The 16,026-nt window shown below is 45.5% G+C and overlaps 1 protein-coding gene across 6 annotated transcripts in view; it reads right to left on the bottom strand.

Moving 5' to 3' along the window:
• LOC135398902 (adenosylhomocysteinase-like 1) overlaps positions 1-16,026 on the bottom strand; it is a 133,803-nt gene that overhangs the window by 47,375 nt on the left and 70,402 nt on the right. Inside the window, exon 1 of one of the 6 annotated variants that reach the window (XM_064630453.1) lies at positions 10,107-10,422. The exons of the other annotated variants lie outside the window; for them this stretch is intronic. Within the exon in view, the coding sequence (XP_064486523.1) occupies positions 10,107-10,142 (36 nt within the window). The 5' untranslated portion in view covers positions 10,143-10,422. Of the gene's footprint in view, positions 1-10,106; positions 10,423-16,026 lie in introns of those variants that run through there. 6 annotated transcript variants of the gene reach the window in all.

The raw sequence follows: 16,026 nt of genomic DNA, 5'->3' as shown, positions 1-16,026 counted from the left end.
GGTCTCGAAGTCAGTCACGAAGACAGAGTTTCCATATAGTAGTTCAATAGACGAGTTCAGAAAATCCCAGAGTGCTTAGCGTCGCTTTGAACTGTGGGAGTTTACTAATACGAAGGAAACGGGTGGCCTCCAAACTGTTCCGATTTCTCCATTGTCCACGACGTGTCAAGGTCAGCGAAAGCGAATATGTGAATGATTATTCTTCGTTGCCCGGACGCTCAGCAAGCGCCCAGGATGCAATCCGTCATCAGAGAACATGTTGCTGTCTTGCCGACGATATCTTCAGCATTCCCATACAGCCTTGTTGTGGCTGGACAGAAGCTATTTTGACGTAACGATGGTTCTCAGTCCTCGGGTCATGATTGAACACATCCATGCCCTGCAAACTTTCGCGCAGTCTCTCTGCAGCGCTCGGAAATTGCTAGTTCGGCGCCCGAGCTGCATCACGTGACCGTTGCCACCCTAGCACGAGTGCCATGGCGGTTTTAGTTACTTGGATCACGCTATGGGGTCACCGCGGTCGCCCGTCTTTAGGTTCCGCGTCGTCTGCTAAAACACGTGAACTTTGACGCGCGGACCAATGAGAGCACGCGCCATCGTTGCAGGGCGGATGTGACGACACCGGGAACAGTTGGGCAACCCGCTGCTCGATCGTTTCGAGGCCGGGCGAAAAAAAGTGCAAGCTGGCAAATTTCTGGCGCTCGGAAAGCGCCACACGGACATGCGAGGGTTCTCCGCTTTGACCAAGCGAACGTGACTGCGCGGGAGCTGGTAAAAAAGAAAAAAAGTTGCCACGAAATGACCACCCGAATGCCGCCGCCGCCAGTAATTTTCGGTACGCCGTAGCTGACGACGCCGTTTCCAAACCGACGCGCCGAGGGCCTCTTCGCCACACTTCGCATCTGTTTTCGGATGCCAAGACGCGCATTGCAGCCCTCTCCAGAAGTCAAATTTGCTTTTGTTGATGGCGATGACGGTGTAGGTAGCGATTTCGTGCTGCTTTTCCTTTTTTTTTTTTTTAAACTTTCGTTTGCTCGCGGCGGTGAGTCCGCCGTCGGTCAAAGTTCCGTCGGCGCGCGTGTCTGTCTGTGTCTACTCTAACCCTACCTATCTAAGCCTTTGCTCTATAGCATCAGCATATTTGGCCAGGTGTGTTGACACGAGCTCACCGAGTGGCCTTCACGGGACGCGCCGACAGTACAACGGAGCAAGAAACGAGAACGCAGCTGGGGCCATTTGGTTCGCAGCTGGGGAAGCAGCGTTGTTGGTTGGGCCATCACGGAAATGCGGGTATCCGACAGCGTAGAATAAACTCCGCTCGCAAGATACGTCTTTCCTTTCTCGTAAATGGAAAAGACCGGGTACGTGAAACCCACAATAGATGACTTCAGAAAATCCCAGTGCTCTTTGCGCACGCATTGCATCATGGGCGCTTGCTGAGCGGGGGGAACGAAGAATAATCCTTCACATTTCGCTTTGGCTGACCTTGTCACTTCCTGGACAATGGACCGGTACGGGAGAAATGTGAACACTTTGGAGACCACCCGTTTCTTTTGTGTTAGTAAATTCCCACAGTTCAAAGCGACGCTAAGCACTCTGGGATTTTCTGAACTCGTCTATTGGTGATTTGCGAAGCGACGGCACCGTTGTCGGTTCGCGGATGTTTATTTTTGTTTCGTTTATTTATTTATTTCTACGCCCGTCTAAATATCGGTACACACGGCCCCCTCCGAGGAAAAGACGTCGTTTGTACGCACTTTGTTTCGCGCGGGGAAAATCGTGAAAGCGGAGGGATTCGATTCGATTCGATTCTATTTGAGCCCTTGTGTTTGTGTTGTTTACGTGTCTTGCCGATCACTCAAGGTTTGCCTATCATAGATTCGATTGGGCCAAACCTCTGTTAGCGTGACCTACCACTAGCGAGTGAATGCTCTATACACTGGACCGCCATGCAGTTAGTATATTGCCACATTCATGATACCATTCCAAGCCAAGTGCATCAGGGAGTTTTAACGGATTTGAAGCACTCTACGAAAACGAAACCACAAAAGGACTGGTGTCAAATCAAAGATCGGCAATGTGACGTCAGCCACTTCAAATTTGTCGCTTCGTTGATTTGATTTGACTTTACTGGCGCAAGGATAACAGTGATCATTCCGTCGTCCCTTCGTGTCTGTCTGTCTCCGTGTCTTATCCTCATATTCGAGGAAATGTCATCTACAAGTTCATGACACAACCTCGCTTGCCTCTATAGTCCTTTGCTTAATACAAACTTAGTCATGCACAAATATTCCGATTTTTTGGAATACCGAAGCGATTTATTCTATATTCGTTTCGGCTTCCTAATCTAATTGGTTATACACAACTATTCGCTTCGTATTCTCGTATAGTCGCTCCGATTATTAGCACGTACCAACTCCAACTCCAAACGAATCAGTCGATAAGGTAGTCATGTTTTTTTTAACCCTGATCGTGAACACATTCCGATCTATACTAAAAGTAATTAGACGAAGAAAACAATGAAGAATGTCGAAGTCACAAAGGTATGCTTGAGAAAGGAAGACGTAGGAAGCATGCAAAATTTAGAGATTTATTACGAGCTTTCAAGCAGAGACTGCCCTTCTTCAGGTACGTACCTGAAGACGGGCAGTCTCTGCCTGAAAGCTCGTAATAAATCTCTAAATTTTGCATGCTTCCTACGTCTTCCATTCTCGAGCACACAAAAGTAAATACTTCGTCAATTTCTGCATGCTCACAATGTCAACATTTCCGATTATTTTCTCCCTCAAATTTCGTTCCTTTCCTCCGTTGTCAATTATTCGAACAGGCTTCAAGGTCACGTACACTAGTTTCCCCACCGACGCTAACTGCACGCTTCCGCGAGCTCGCACAACACGCGTGCGGCAAAACTGCTCCCATGTGCAAAAGCGTACTATACCGCGGAAGGCACGTTCAGAGTGAAACCAGCAAGAACGGCAGGCAGGCAAGATGGGCGTGTAGGTGAGAACGAGAGACAGACGGAAGGATAGCATCGATGGGAAAGAGGGCCTTATGAATAAGCGAACGCCAGCTATATGACGAAGGGTAGTGAAGCCTGGCTTCACTTCAGACGCGAAGGTATAATGTAATTTAAAGGGTGCCTTCCTTACGTCATTTCCGGTCTCTGGAGACCTGAGGGCACGGGGAAGTTAATGACGATATATTTAGCCGGTACAATGTATAAACAGGAAAGTAAAGGGGGCTGTTTTTTGTTTTTGTTTTTTTCTGTATTCTCGAAGCCCGTCTCTCTGTAGCTGCGTTTTGTGTGTTCGTGGATCTAATTGTAGAGCTTATATACGGCATCGACAGACGTATTTGTTTTCGACGCATCGGGTGTACGTACGTTGCAAATGGCGCTGCTTGCTATAATCCTTCTGCGCTTTCGCAGTGCTGTCAAAGGATAATAACAGTAAGAAGAAGGAAAATATTGATTCAATAGGTGAATATTTAGTACAGTCAAACTCCTTTACAACGAAGCTCAGGGGACAGCAAAAAAAATTCGCAGTAAAGGAATTTTCGTGAAAAAGGATGTCCATTATTGGACCTATGGGCTCCAGCGGGACCGCAAAAAGAATTTGCTGTAGTGGTATTTTCGTTAAAAACGTGTTCGCTATAAAGGAGTTTGACTGTATTATTGAGTAGTAGTCTTCGAAGGACAGGAAGAGACGAAGTGTCAGTCCGTGGGAATCTGTTTGCCTTATCATTTTTTATCTTACCTTATTTTTATCTTATCATTTTTCCCCGCACCTACGTTTCAACATCATTATCACACATTCTGCGGCATCGGTATACTGTTTTACGGCTATGCCCTCATTGCTTTCAGTGGCGTTGATTTTCGTATCAAATTTTAAGTATCAGATTTTGACGATGCCACTACGTTCGAGATAAGGAACCGAACCGAACCGAACCAGATAACCGACCAGTGTGGCCAGATGCAACTCATAGAAAAAGGAGCCACAAAAAGTGGCATTTCGTCGGCATTCATATAAAGGGTGTTTATTTTTATTCCTTACAGAATTTTTATTACAAAACCAGCAGAGCAAAATAGATGCAGTTTATGCAGCTTTGCTCATTTGCATATCAAAATTCGGGGATCGATATCTTCACGCACATGCGCGCTTCAGGATGTTTTTTAAACGTGGAATGGCTTTCAACTGGGATGGCTTCTCATTCTGATCTCCCGCTTTTGCATGAAATCCCCTACTTAAAGGGCTAATTAATGAATTCTAGGCAATTAGTTATCTTGTTACCAACAAACGCGTTTTGGAGTAGCCAGTTCTGACTGGGTCGGGACTAACCTCTCCATATTTTTCTTTCTTTTCCAATCCAACCAATCCAAGTTATCTTGTAGTTGCATACTTTCTTAGAGGGGATGTTAGCCTAGCCATAAAACTTAACTGCAAAAGGGGCATCTATTTTTGCTCTGCTAGTTTTTAAATAAAAATTCTGTAACGAATAGAAATAAACACCGTTGGATACTGCATGCTTGCGCTTACGCGTGTTCGACCCCTACCGGGAAGCAATTAAATTAATCCGCGGCACCAGCGCCTGATGAGTGGAACACTGAGCGAGGCATTAAGGGGGGGGGGGGGAAACCTCGACCTAACAATCTCCCATAACAACAACAACGACGACAGGCCTCATTCGTGCTCTCGTATAACGAGCTCATCAGCACAAATCGACCCTTTCTAGGCGTTACCCGTACGGAGGGCAACTACAGTCCATTTACAAATCGCGGTCGGGGCAACTTTTTTTTCTTTTTTCTTTTTGCGTTGCTACGATGTACGCAGTGTGTGCGTGCATATCTACGTACGAGGGGTGTTCAAGTCAAACCTGGACTTTTCATTTTTCGCAAAAGTAAAATGAACTTACAGGCGTGAAATTAGTTTTATTTTTCAACGTAATCTCCAGCTGCACTAATCCCATTGTCCCAGCGTTTCACGAGGACTTGGATGCCAGCAGCGTAGAAATCCTTACCGGCGCGTAGCAGCCATGATCGGACCGCATTCTTGACCTCGTCGTCGCAGCTGAAGTGGCGGCCCCCAAGGAACGCCTTCAGTGGCCCGAAGAGATGGAAATCGCTGGGGGCGAGGTCTAGACTGTAAGGGGGATGTGGCAGCAACTCCCAGCCAAGTTCCTGTATGGTGCGTGTCGTGAGATGCGCGGTATGCGGGCTTGTATTGTCCTGTAGCAGGAGGACTCCTTTGGTGATGAGGCCCGGCCGCTTTTGCTTCAGCGCCTTATGCACATCCCTGAGAACCTGGCAGTAATATGCACTATTGATCGCACTATATGCACTATTGATATCGAGACATCTTATCCGTCGGTCCTTGAGGATCAGGCGCTTCACAAGTTGGAGGTCCTCAGGAACTCTGACACTGGGCTCTGAGCCGCCCCGGCCGGGATCGTCCTGCACTGATGTACGGCCGTCTCGGAACCGTTTGCACCACTCAAACGCTTTGCTGCGGCTAAGTGTATCGTGGCCATACTGAGCCTGAAGTCTTCTGCGAATTTCAGATGACTTTACGCCTTCATTGACGAGAAACTTCACGACAATTCGCTGTTCGATGCGCGCACTCAACTCGTTGTCGGCCATCTTGCCCAGCACACTGCCTTCTGTTTTGCATAAACGTTGGACCACCACATGTTGAACGCGGAGGCCTGTCGCGTGTGAAAAGAAGTAGCGCGAGCCATTTGTACACTCAGGAGACAGAAAGTACCGGTTTGACTTGAACGCCCCTCGTATATAGCCAGGGATATTTATAGATTAAAGGTGACGCCACATAGCCGAGCAACGGGTGTTAACGTAGCGTAAGATGAACTGGAAGTGACAATGTTACATGGAGGCTGGTGAAGAAAGTTTTCTCCTAGCACCGCGAAACAATAGTGGCTATAAGCGGTGGATGGACGTGACAAGTAGGAAATAGGGGACTTATTCTGCGTCCGGGTCCATTATCAGTTTTAGATTTTACTTATTTACTGGCAGTGACGCCGAAAAGGGTAATTCTATCTTTCTCTCTCTCATTCGTACAACGCTTTTATTGAAGACTGGAAACGAAGCCCCGCAAACTTCTTTGCAGGTGTCTGTTTTCATTGTACTGCCTCGCAGACTTCATAGAATATGTAACTGACTATGTTGCAACAAAGTTACAACGCAGATGACACACTTAAAAAAAACTCAAAATTTTACAGTTTTAAAACTTCACTACAAAAATAAGAAGCATCCGATTTTGATATGTAGCGCATGCGTAAACAATCCAGGTGCGAACCGCCAATATGAAGCTTTTTTTTTAAATATAATTTCGCTACAACATTACGCTACATTGTATCATAGGTCACTCCGTTCCCTTAGACGAAACACTGTACGTTTTAGACAGCGTAATACATGTCCAACATGGCGTTGTTATCAAGCTGTACAACCAGTCTTTTACTATAGTCATTCTTTACTGTAACATTCTTCCTCTCTATCTCCCTCACCAGAAATAAACAACACTCAGATAATTACCCTTTCGATTTCGAGCCTCTCTCTCTCTCATGAGCTCTCGCATCCCAAAGAAACTCGTTACCTATACTCATTCTCATTTACCCGCAACATTTCAACGCAATTCATATTCTGCAGGCTCGAAACGGACGCTCATATAACGAAGCAAACTGATAAATCAACAGCCAATCAACAGCCTTCGAAACCAATCACTCGAATGCCGTGTAAAACCACCTTCCACCCTCTAAATCACTCCCTATAAATCACGCAATCCCTCTTTCTGAACCTCCTATCTTCCTGTACCTTAATACGTAGATGTGGACGAATGATCAATGGAGTCATAAAATGGAGCGATAAATTTGACCTCATTAAATGCGCCCGTTCCTCCCTTTCTACCAAAATAGTGCTGAGTCACTGTTCAATCTCTCAACCCGGGTTTCCTTTTAGGAAAATAGAATAAAATGAAAAATCCTAACGAGACCCAATGTTGATCTTTCCGGCCGTCACGCGCTGTTGCCAGTCGTGTCAACGCCCAGGGATCTTCAAGGATGAAGGGAGCAAGTTTGGGGGACAGTTTGTATACACTGTATAATTCGAACATGTCAAAGGTATAGGGCATCATCCAACGTAGGGATTAAACGTAGTCGGACGAACAGACAGACTACCGTGTCCTTACCCTTATGGGCATGCGTCTCATCCCAAGTATAGCACAACATCTTGGCCCAATATTGGCACATTATCGGTCCAATATTGGGCCGGTATTGCCAATATTGGTTCAATATTGGTCCAAGATCTTGTGCTACTTGAGATGAGACGCATGCCCATAAGGGTGATAAAATTGTGAAAAGTATTCAGTTTTTGGGACTGTAATCCGGAGGCAATTTGTTTCCGGCACATTCCTTCAAGTTCGTTTTTTTTTTTTTTACATGTACTAAAAGTAGCCGAAATCAACTTAACCCAGGGAATCCCTGTTTGCACGCTTCAACGCACTTATAGCGTGACCGAAGTTTCCGTGTTTCAAAATTTCAATAAGAAAATATAAATATGAAGATGATCAGTGATGACATGAGGATTTTGTGGTTAATTTTTTTTTCTTTTTACTGTTCCGTTATCATTTTCGTTGCAGTTATACGATGTTAATGTTAGTCAGTTATGTCAATCTATCACGTTAGTCAGTTAATGTCAATGCAGTTATGCAATGCTGTGTTAATCAATTTCCCGTTTTTTATTTATTTGTTTTTACTGTTCTGTTATCATGTTCATTGCGGTTATGCTTTCACCGTGTAATGCCGCAAGGCCCTTGGAGCACCACAATAGATAAATATATAAATAAATAAAATCAATCAATAACGACTGCGCAGGTGAAATAAATAGAAGCAAAGACACTATACGAAGACGATGTTCTTGCTGCTTCCCCATTTTTCTTCCCAGGGCAATTTGTCTTTCATTTTAAACAATCACTCATCCACAGACATCCCAAGCAGCACAATGTACTGAAAGTCGAGTGCAACAGGGGTGGACGGTATGTGTATTATCAGTGTTCTTTAGTTTCAGGAGTCTGTTCAAGGCCTTCCACCTACCCGTCCACCCCTATTGCACTCGACTTTCAGTACATTTTGCTGCTTGGGATATACATGCACAGGTAAAGAAAGAAGTGAAGCGGAACCACAAAAGCCGAAGGGTGCGCCATACATAGTGTAGGTTATCCATCCGTTACACGTTGTGCGACACTCGCTATACATACGGAACGAGCTGTTACGCTTTTATCTTCCTGTTATCTATAGCATCTGCTGCACCTCAGCCGTAGCCAGCGTTTGGCAACCCCCGGACGCAGTGACAAGACAATTTGTTCTCAATGAGATAAGACAAATACAGCACCCCGGGATCGGGGAAATCCTGCGAAATCATCGAATAGATCTCCCGTTGAAAGATCATTCCCGGAATATACACTGACCCTGCTCTCTTTAGACTTTGAACAGGAAGCGCTTTCAATAAATCACCATTATATACGATCATCACACGAAGAAAGTATATCGCATGAAAGTGTAAAATCAGTGTGAAAATATATCACATTTAAAGGTATATCACATGATCAATTTTCATCGTAGCTGATGATGTACCACATTGCTGATTTCATTAAGTTCGTTGTATACGTCATCTTATTATCTCACATTATCATGGTTTTGTATTTTTATTTTTATTTTTCTGTGCTAAAAGTTATGTATACTCGCGATGCATTATTGCTGTAACCCACACCCTTTCCCTTTTATCTTTACTTTTTTTTTTTTCAATAAATCCCCCCCCCACACACACACACACCCTCATGTAATGTTCCTCAAGGGACCTTTGGAGGTATATTGAAATAAACAAATAAATAAATAAATACGAGATTGGCGCTCTGGATACTCCATAATGAAGGTGCCTGAGCCATGGGCAGAAGACAGAGACAACACGACAGTACGAAGCGCTCAAAAACTGCGCTCTCTTTGAGCGCTTCGTGTTGTTGTGTTTTCTCTGTCTTCTGCCCATTGCTCAGGCACCTTCATTATGAAGTTCGTCCACCATCTATAGCTTATATCTACGCCATTTTAGCGCTCCGGATAACGCGAATTGCAGACACCGTCAGCAAAACCGAAACTCTGGAACACATCCTGACTCGTTGCCGTGGATATGCTGAGGATGCGGGAAGAATACTGTGGGCACTGCAGGAATTGTATACGCTTGATGATGTCCTACATCCCGGAGGCCTCCTTTCAATCAAATATATTCCAAAATTCACAGCCTGTATAGTCTGCTTCCTCCAGAAAACTGGACTCGCCCCGAGGACTATATGTGACTCAGTTTTAGTTGCTCACGAGACTTCTCACCAATCCAGCGACCGGACTACAACTTAACTTTCGACCGCCGTCATTTCATACACGTCTCATCCTGGCTAGAGTCGTGACACCACACCCATGAGAGAGGGCGACAACGGCAAGATCACCACCATTTTCTTGTCTTCTTGTTCCAGTGCTTCACGAGATACCTCGTTATGAAACCTTATCGCTTCATGCGATACGTGAAGTGATAGAAGTTTCCTTCTTTTTTATCATGGAAAGTATCTATCAGACAAACGGGTGCTAAAATGGGGAAACCTGCATGGCTACGTGTTAGACACGTATACGAAAAAAGATGTAGCAGGAATGCTATTTCAGCTACTAATCTTGGAGCATTGAAGGCGTCCCGAATACAACAACTTTTAAAGATGAAATTCTTCCGATGAAAAGTGTGACGATTTAAACAAACATTTGCGTCGTGCCAATACCTGACGGAGACAAAAAATACGATAATCCAAGTCGCCCGCTTTGAAATTTACTGCCCCCTTTGACGTGCAAAATGACAATCACGACAATCAGGTCCAGCTCGCTATTACGTTTCGAAACAATTCCCTCGAATTACTTCAACAAATGTCGAAAACATTGTTCGACCCATGTCCCAATTAAAAAAAAAAAAAAAGTGATATCCTCGCACGTTTCTGCCATTTGCCAACTTTCAGACACTGCACTGACATGCGGGTCCCAATTGAGAACCACCCCTTTTTCTTTACCTTGGACGACATCATATCCGGCGGTTCGCCGTTCATCTCGGTGCCTCACAATCACACACAACGAAGAGACGTCGTCAATGCGGGTCAGTTCCAATTATTATTGAAAGGCCGCACTACCCTACAACACCGTGAACATGGCGCACGCCAAACGAAGCTCCACTTTTTGCAAGCGCCGCAATCGCCGTCGTCTGCTATCCGTTCTCTCGCCGGCAGACGGCACGCGTTCACTTCTGCATCGAAAAAGAAGAGACGCACATGCACGCGCACACACACATGAGTACACGACGAGCGGGCAATCACAAGCGTTGTGCGTTTTCCGACTTTTTTTGCTTTCTTGCTTCCTTATTTGCGTCTCACACACTAACAAACGCTCAGGTGGCGCTGCAGACTTCCGCTTCCGGACGAAAGCTCTGTCGTCTGCTTCGTGCGCGCTCCTTCTTTCTCATCGCTGTTCCTCCATCATCACCTGCCTTCGTGGTTCCAGAGCTTATTAGAAAACTTTTCTTCGGAAGAGCAGGAAAGAGACAACAGCTTGGGTGCGTTGTTGAGAGAGACTTGAAGCTGCAGAGACGTGAGGGGTGGATGGTTGGTTGATCGACCGCTAAGAGGCGCGCTATTCGGTGCTCGATGGCGCCATCTCCGCTATGTTTTCGCTCTTTTTATATAGTAGAAAGTGAATAAGGGGAAGTGGTTCAAGAAAGCGTTCGAAGGTCTGCCCCTTTTTGTTTGTTTTTTTAAATAAAAGACAATGTCCTCAAGGTTTAAAAAAGCATCTCTGTTTTAATACAGTTTTTCATTTCTGTCTTTCCGTCACTGCTTGCAACACATATAAGTCTCTTATTGTTTCTTCATGCAAAGGGGAAAGTTCCGCTTTGGAGTGCTCGAAATATACAGCGGCGCCCAAGGATATGACGCACCCCAAGACAAACACGCCACCCGTGGTGAAATTGAAAACTTTCTTCTTTTCGTCGTACCGAAAATACGAAAACCGTATTCGACCGTTGTAGTAATGCAACCTTCTGCTATATCGTGGAATATTTGTTTTAACCCTTTCGGGATTCGTCAACTTCTGTGTACGTTGGCTAGAGCGTGCTTTATCCGCAATCACCGCTACCTGTCGTTCGATAAATGCACAGTAACTTCTTTGTATTCAGGCAGCCCAGCAATAACGAGGCTCTCCTCTCACCCGTGCACACTGCGGTTAGGGCCACATGCACGGGAAGGGTCATCGAGCGCAGCCAAGTTAATCAATCTCGCGAGGTTGCCATTTTTACACACTTCGCTTAGGCCACGCCCACATGACGTGCACTGAGAAGGGTGAGCTTCCGTGACCACCACAGTCGCCAACATGATTTACGTCGTTTGTTCATGATGATTAACATATTCAGTGTCGTTATTGCCGTTTCGTTACTGTTTCCCAAATCACGTAAAGTATCATTTGAAATAAACGCAACTCAGCTTTCTGGTCAGAAAAATGCCTTCGGAAACGGGTAGTACATTCCGCTTCACCGCATTGCACCGAAGCGCTGCAGCGAAGCATGCTTTAATTCCGCGACTGATAATATATATACTACGCAAAACGGTGCAAAAAATGTAATCATATAATTATACTTCAAAGAGGTTACGTTGTTTAAATTTTGCTGCGTTCTCCGAAAACATGCGCTACTGACATACGCGTACGCTGCATCAACGTACCACGTAGATTGTCTTGGGTTGTATTGGAGATATGTAAAAAGGTCCCTTCTTGTACGTAATTAATACCTTATATCGACGACACGACGCTGTGCCCCTCGTTAAAGCTTTTTGACTAGTCAATCTAGCTCTACTGCAAGTAACCAGCTGTAAGTAGAAGAAAATAAACTGCGTCCACCGCCACTTACCGAACCAAGCAGGTGAATATTTTGCCACCATTCCATTCAGGACCAATGAGGCATGAGAAGTGTGAAACAGAAATACACATGTCATGAGACGAAAGACAGATGGGATGAGCATCATCTACCCGCATCGAATAATATATGCATTATGCTCATGCAAATCAACGCATACAGATTAAAAAAAAAAAAAAACAACGCTCCGGAAAACATATATGAAGCCATCTTTCTTCGCAGACGACCGTCTGCAACGGACCGTCTGCAAGAACAACCGTCTGCAAGATAGACCGTCTGCAACGGAATTCACTTCTCCATTTTGAAGCAGATGATTCCTAAGAGCGGCTTAGGCTCCTTCGAAACAATCGGAATGTGAGATTTGCCTCGGATCTAGCATTTTCGATAAGACCTGTTCATTTTTAACGGACTTTCCGCATTACAATAAAAAAGAGGAGTTCCAGACAAAGGCAGAAAATGGCTACATAAGTAACCATTGTATAGGTTTTTGTTTTATCGCTACCTCCATCCCTTGAAAGGGCATGCCTAGCGGGAGGCAGATTACTTGCGGAGCAAAGCGGTTCAAACAGAAGAGTTTGGGAGGCTGTTTGGGAACTTTAGTTTGACAGATCCCGTTCGATCGGCTGGCCACACTGTTCCTCAAACGAAGGAAATTTCGCTCTCTCGCCCGTATACGAAAAGATCCTTAAAAAGAGGTTGGTATGAAAGGGCGTGTTTAGCACGGCACGCCTTTGCTTCGATTTTTCAATTCGGAGAGCCCGAGGGTTCTTTTTGTGCGACCGGCTGTGTTTGCTCATTCTTGGTTAAGGCGCCACACAAAAGGATAAATCGTTAAGATGAAAAGGGTGCGAGCTCGTTCAAGCGTCTTGTTCATTCTGTGAAAGGAAACAACAACAAATAATTGATCATGATGTAGTGGGATGTTTCGCAGCTGAGGCGGCACCCCGTCCCATTGCTTGAGGAGGAGAGGATGGTGAATGATGCTGAATGTTCAGAGTTCACGAAGGAGCCCTGTTGCTGCTAAAAACCTGACGAGGGCTTGAAGAGCTCGTAGCTGATAAACGTAAAAGGCAAAAACGTAATATAAAACTAAGGTGATGGACTCCGCGGATACAAATGGTAAACGGTGGACTCTGCGTAATAAACGGAAGCCGTCCCTCTCAATAAAGAACTTCCAGATTATCTCTGCGTCGTGCTACGTCACACGATGTTGATCAGTGCGCATATTCTGAATATTCTGGATATTCTGTGATGATTCTGTGGAGCAATCTGTGTGTGCACCAGCAACATACTACCGTTGAATATTAAAACAGCTTCAAAGCAGGCTACAGACGCACGAAGCTACCCGAGCGCTTAATTCGGGAATATCTTGAAGTACTGCTTTAAAAACAGTATTCCTGCTCATTTGTCTGTCCTGTAAAAATGTTACCAACTACCCCACTTCACCAGCTTACTGAATATATTACACTCAGCTGGCGGGCGTCGGTCTCGCGACGCAAAATCCTTAATTATTAAACATTTATTTAACGATAACTCTATACAAGGAAAAGCCAAGCCCTTTGATATTGATTGTGTTGTCATGCTGTCAACTGTGTGTATCGACGCAGAAAGAGGTGATCCCTCGTTGACGCTGTCACTCAGGCGATGCCTGAGATATACGAGTGGGCACGGCGGCTTGCGTCAACTTGTGCGTGTGTGACACCGCGGGAATGCCTTCTTATTAGAGATTGAAGCCGGTGCCAAAGTCAACGTATGCGTCGCTCTAATTCTGGACCAATCACCTGTCGAGGGGTGCTCGTTAAGGGGGTGTCAGTCGTTACCTTCCGACAAGTGGTTTTACCTTCTTCTTCTTTTCTCTCTCTCTCTCTCTCTTTTTTTTCGCTGCGTGTTTCTTCTCTTAGTGTGCCGGGGAATGTGCTATATTTATGATCGAATGATTTATGATACAGATTCTCGTCAAAATATCCTGATAGTGAAGTAGAAATTTACCAGGCTATACTACTATGATATGGGCTATACTATATGATAGGTTCACATTATACCTTTACTACTGGATTGTTTCACGAAAATCACCCGTACTTTTCCTCCTTCTTTTTCTTCTTTTCCGTTTATTTCCCCCTTTTTTGTTGGAATAGCAAGCCGGCTCTTTGCCTGGCTAACCTTTCCTTTCTTTTTTTCTTAATAAATATGCCCCCCCCCCCTCTCCGTCCGCGAGATATCGGCCAAGCGCTGACAAGTGAGTGGCCCATTCACGTACGCTGATTAATTAAATAAAAATCACAACTTGGAAATTTTGCTCCGGGTGCTTTCGGAGCTGCCGTATAGCGACCTGTACGTTGTTGTCCCGCATGTATGAAAGAAAAAAAGAAAAGAAAAAAACATGGCCAGGTGGACAGACACTGGTAACGACTCTAAGGTCACGCTGAAGAACTGCAGGTGGTCGGTTCGAATCCCACCACCGAGCTGTGTATTTTCCCTGCTTTTTCGGCACAGCTTCCCCCACTATATCTTGTCCCTGTCTCCCTCCCATTGGTCCCTACAGTCCTCTCTCTACCCGTTCACGTTGGTATCTATAGACCTGTTTGTGTGGGACAGGTGGCGCCAGTGAGCAGCAACGTCAGCGTCCCAAAATATGCGCAACGCGCGGTGGTCTAGCCAGGTCCCCCAAACTCACCTCGGAAAAGCGTGCAACGAAGAAGGCCGCCACTAGATACCCCACTGTTGCCGTTCCGGATCACTTCAGCGCGCTAAGTTTAGCGGCAAAATGTTTTTGTTGTTTCTGCGAATGAATCTAGTCTTTATATGTCCAAATAAAACGCGTATAACAACTTTCTGTGTCGTGTTTCACCTTTTCGGTCCCGTTTTTAAACGTGTTGAGCGATCGGAAGGATCTAGTGCACGGCTGCGTGCATCACATAGCGTACCTGTCGTACCAGGCGCCGCTGGCGCAGTCGTTCATTTCTCCTTCGGTGACTTGGCCTGGCTTGAATTGTGCTTCAACTGGATCTTTAGCGCGCTACAATCAAACGCAAGCCAACGTCTGGTAACAATGGGGTATCTAAGGGCGGCCTCCGGCATTGCACGCATCGGGATAGGAACAAATACATAGGAAAATGGCGCCCTGGGGGGACCTGGGTCTAGCAGACACGACGTGGCACTTTCAAATACATGGTCTCGAGTTGTTCGCACTTGGCAAGATGCGCCGCTTTCTCTGTGAATTTACTACAGGTTTTGTAGCTCTCCTTGACGCGTACACCGCTTGCAACAGCACGCACAACCCGCTGATGAAACTCCCTACCGTTTATTTATTTATTTTTTTTTATTTTGAGGGTACCCATCAACGACCGTGGGGACTAACGGATGGTGCACCACGACACAGGGAACACAATACAAAGCATAAAACAACAAACAGCAAATAATGAAATGTAAAGGGTTAAACAGTTCTCGCGTTGCTGTTAGGAAGAGAAGATTTAAATGATGAGAATGAGAAGAAAAAAAAGATGTCAATATCATAATTCTGGCAGAGAGTATTCATGGTGCGCTGCAAGCGAGATATAGGTGCATAGTATAATGGGCCATATTTTCATGAAAAACAGGTTGGGATCGCAAGTTACGCAATGGTAGATGAACAGACACCGAAGATAACAAATCAGGGCAGTTTGGATCCGTGGCCGCTCGGGCCCAAAATGGCGCTGTGCAAACTTTGCTGCGACAGCCGCATCGCGTATATAGCCGCAGTCGCTTCGCGGTGCCAAGAAGAAATAAAGAACTCATCCGGAAGGGGGAGAAAAGTCGTTAAAAAGTGAAGTCGTACAGGAAGCCGAGCAACGGAAGGCTTCCATGGGAGAGATACACACGTGAGATGCACGGCATCGAAGCGTGTCATTGGTCATTGCTCCATGAGAGATGCTGCTGGTTGTATCAACGGTCGAGACTGGGAGGTACCCGGGTTCGAATCCCGGTGCCGGCTGTGCTGTCTGGGGCTTTTCCTGGGTTTTCCTCAGACGCTTTCAGACATATGTCGGCACAGTTCC

The sequence above is a fragment of the Ornithodoros turicata genome, chromosome 6, assembly GCF_037126465.1.
Source record: "Ornithodoros turicata isolate Travis chromosome 6, ASM3712646v1, whole genome shotgun sequence".
Taxonomy (NCBI): Eukaryota; Metazoa; Arthropoda; class Arachnida; order Ixodida; family Argasidae; genus Ornithodoros; species Ornithodoros turicata.
This window is presented reverse-complemented; position numbering and strand designations above follow the sequence as displayed.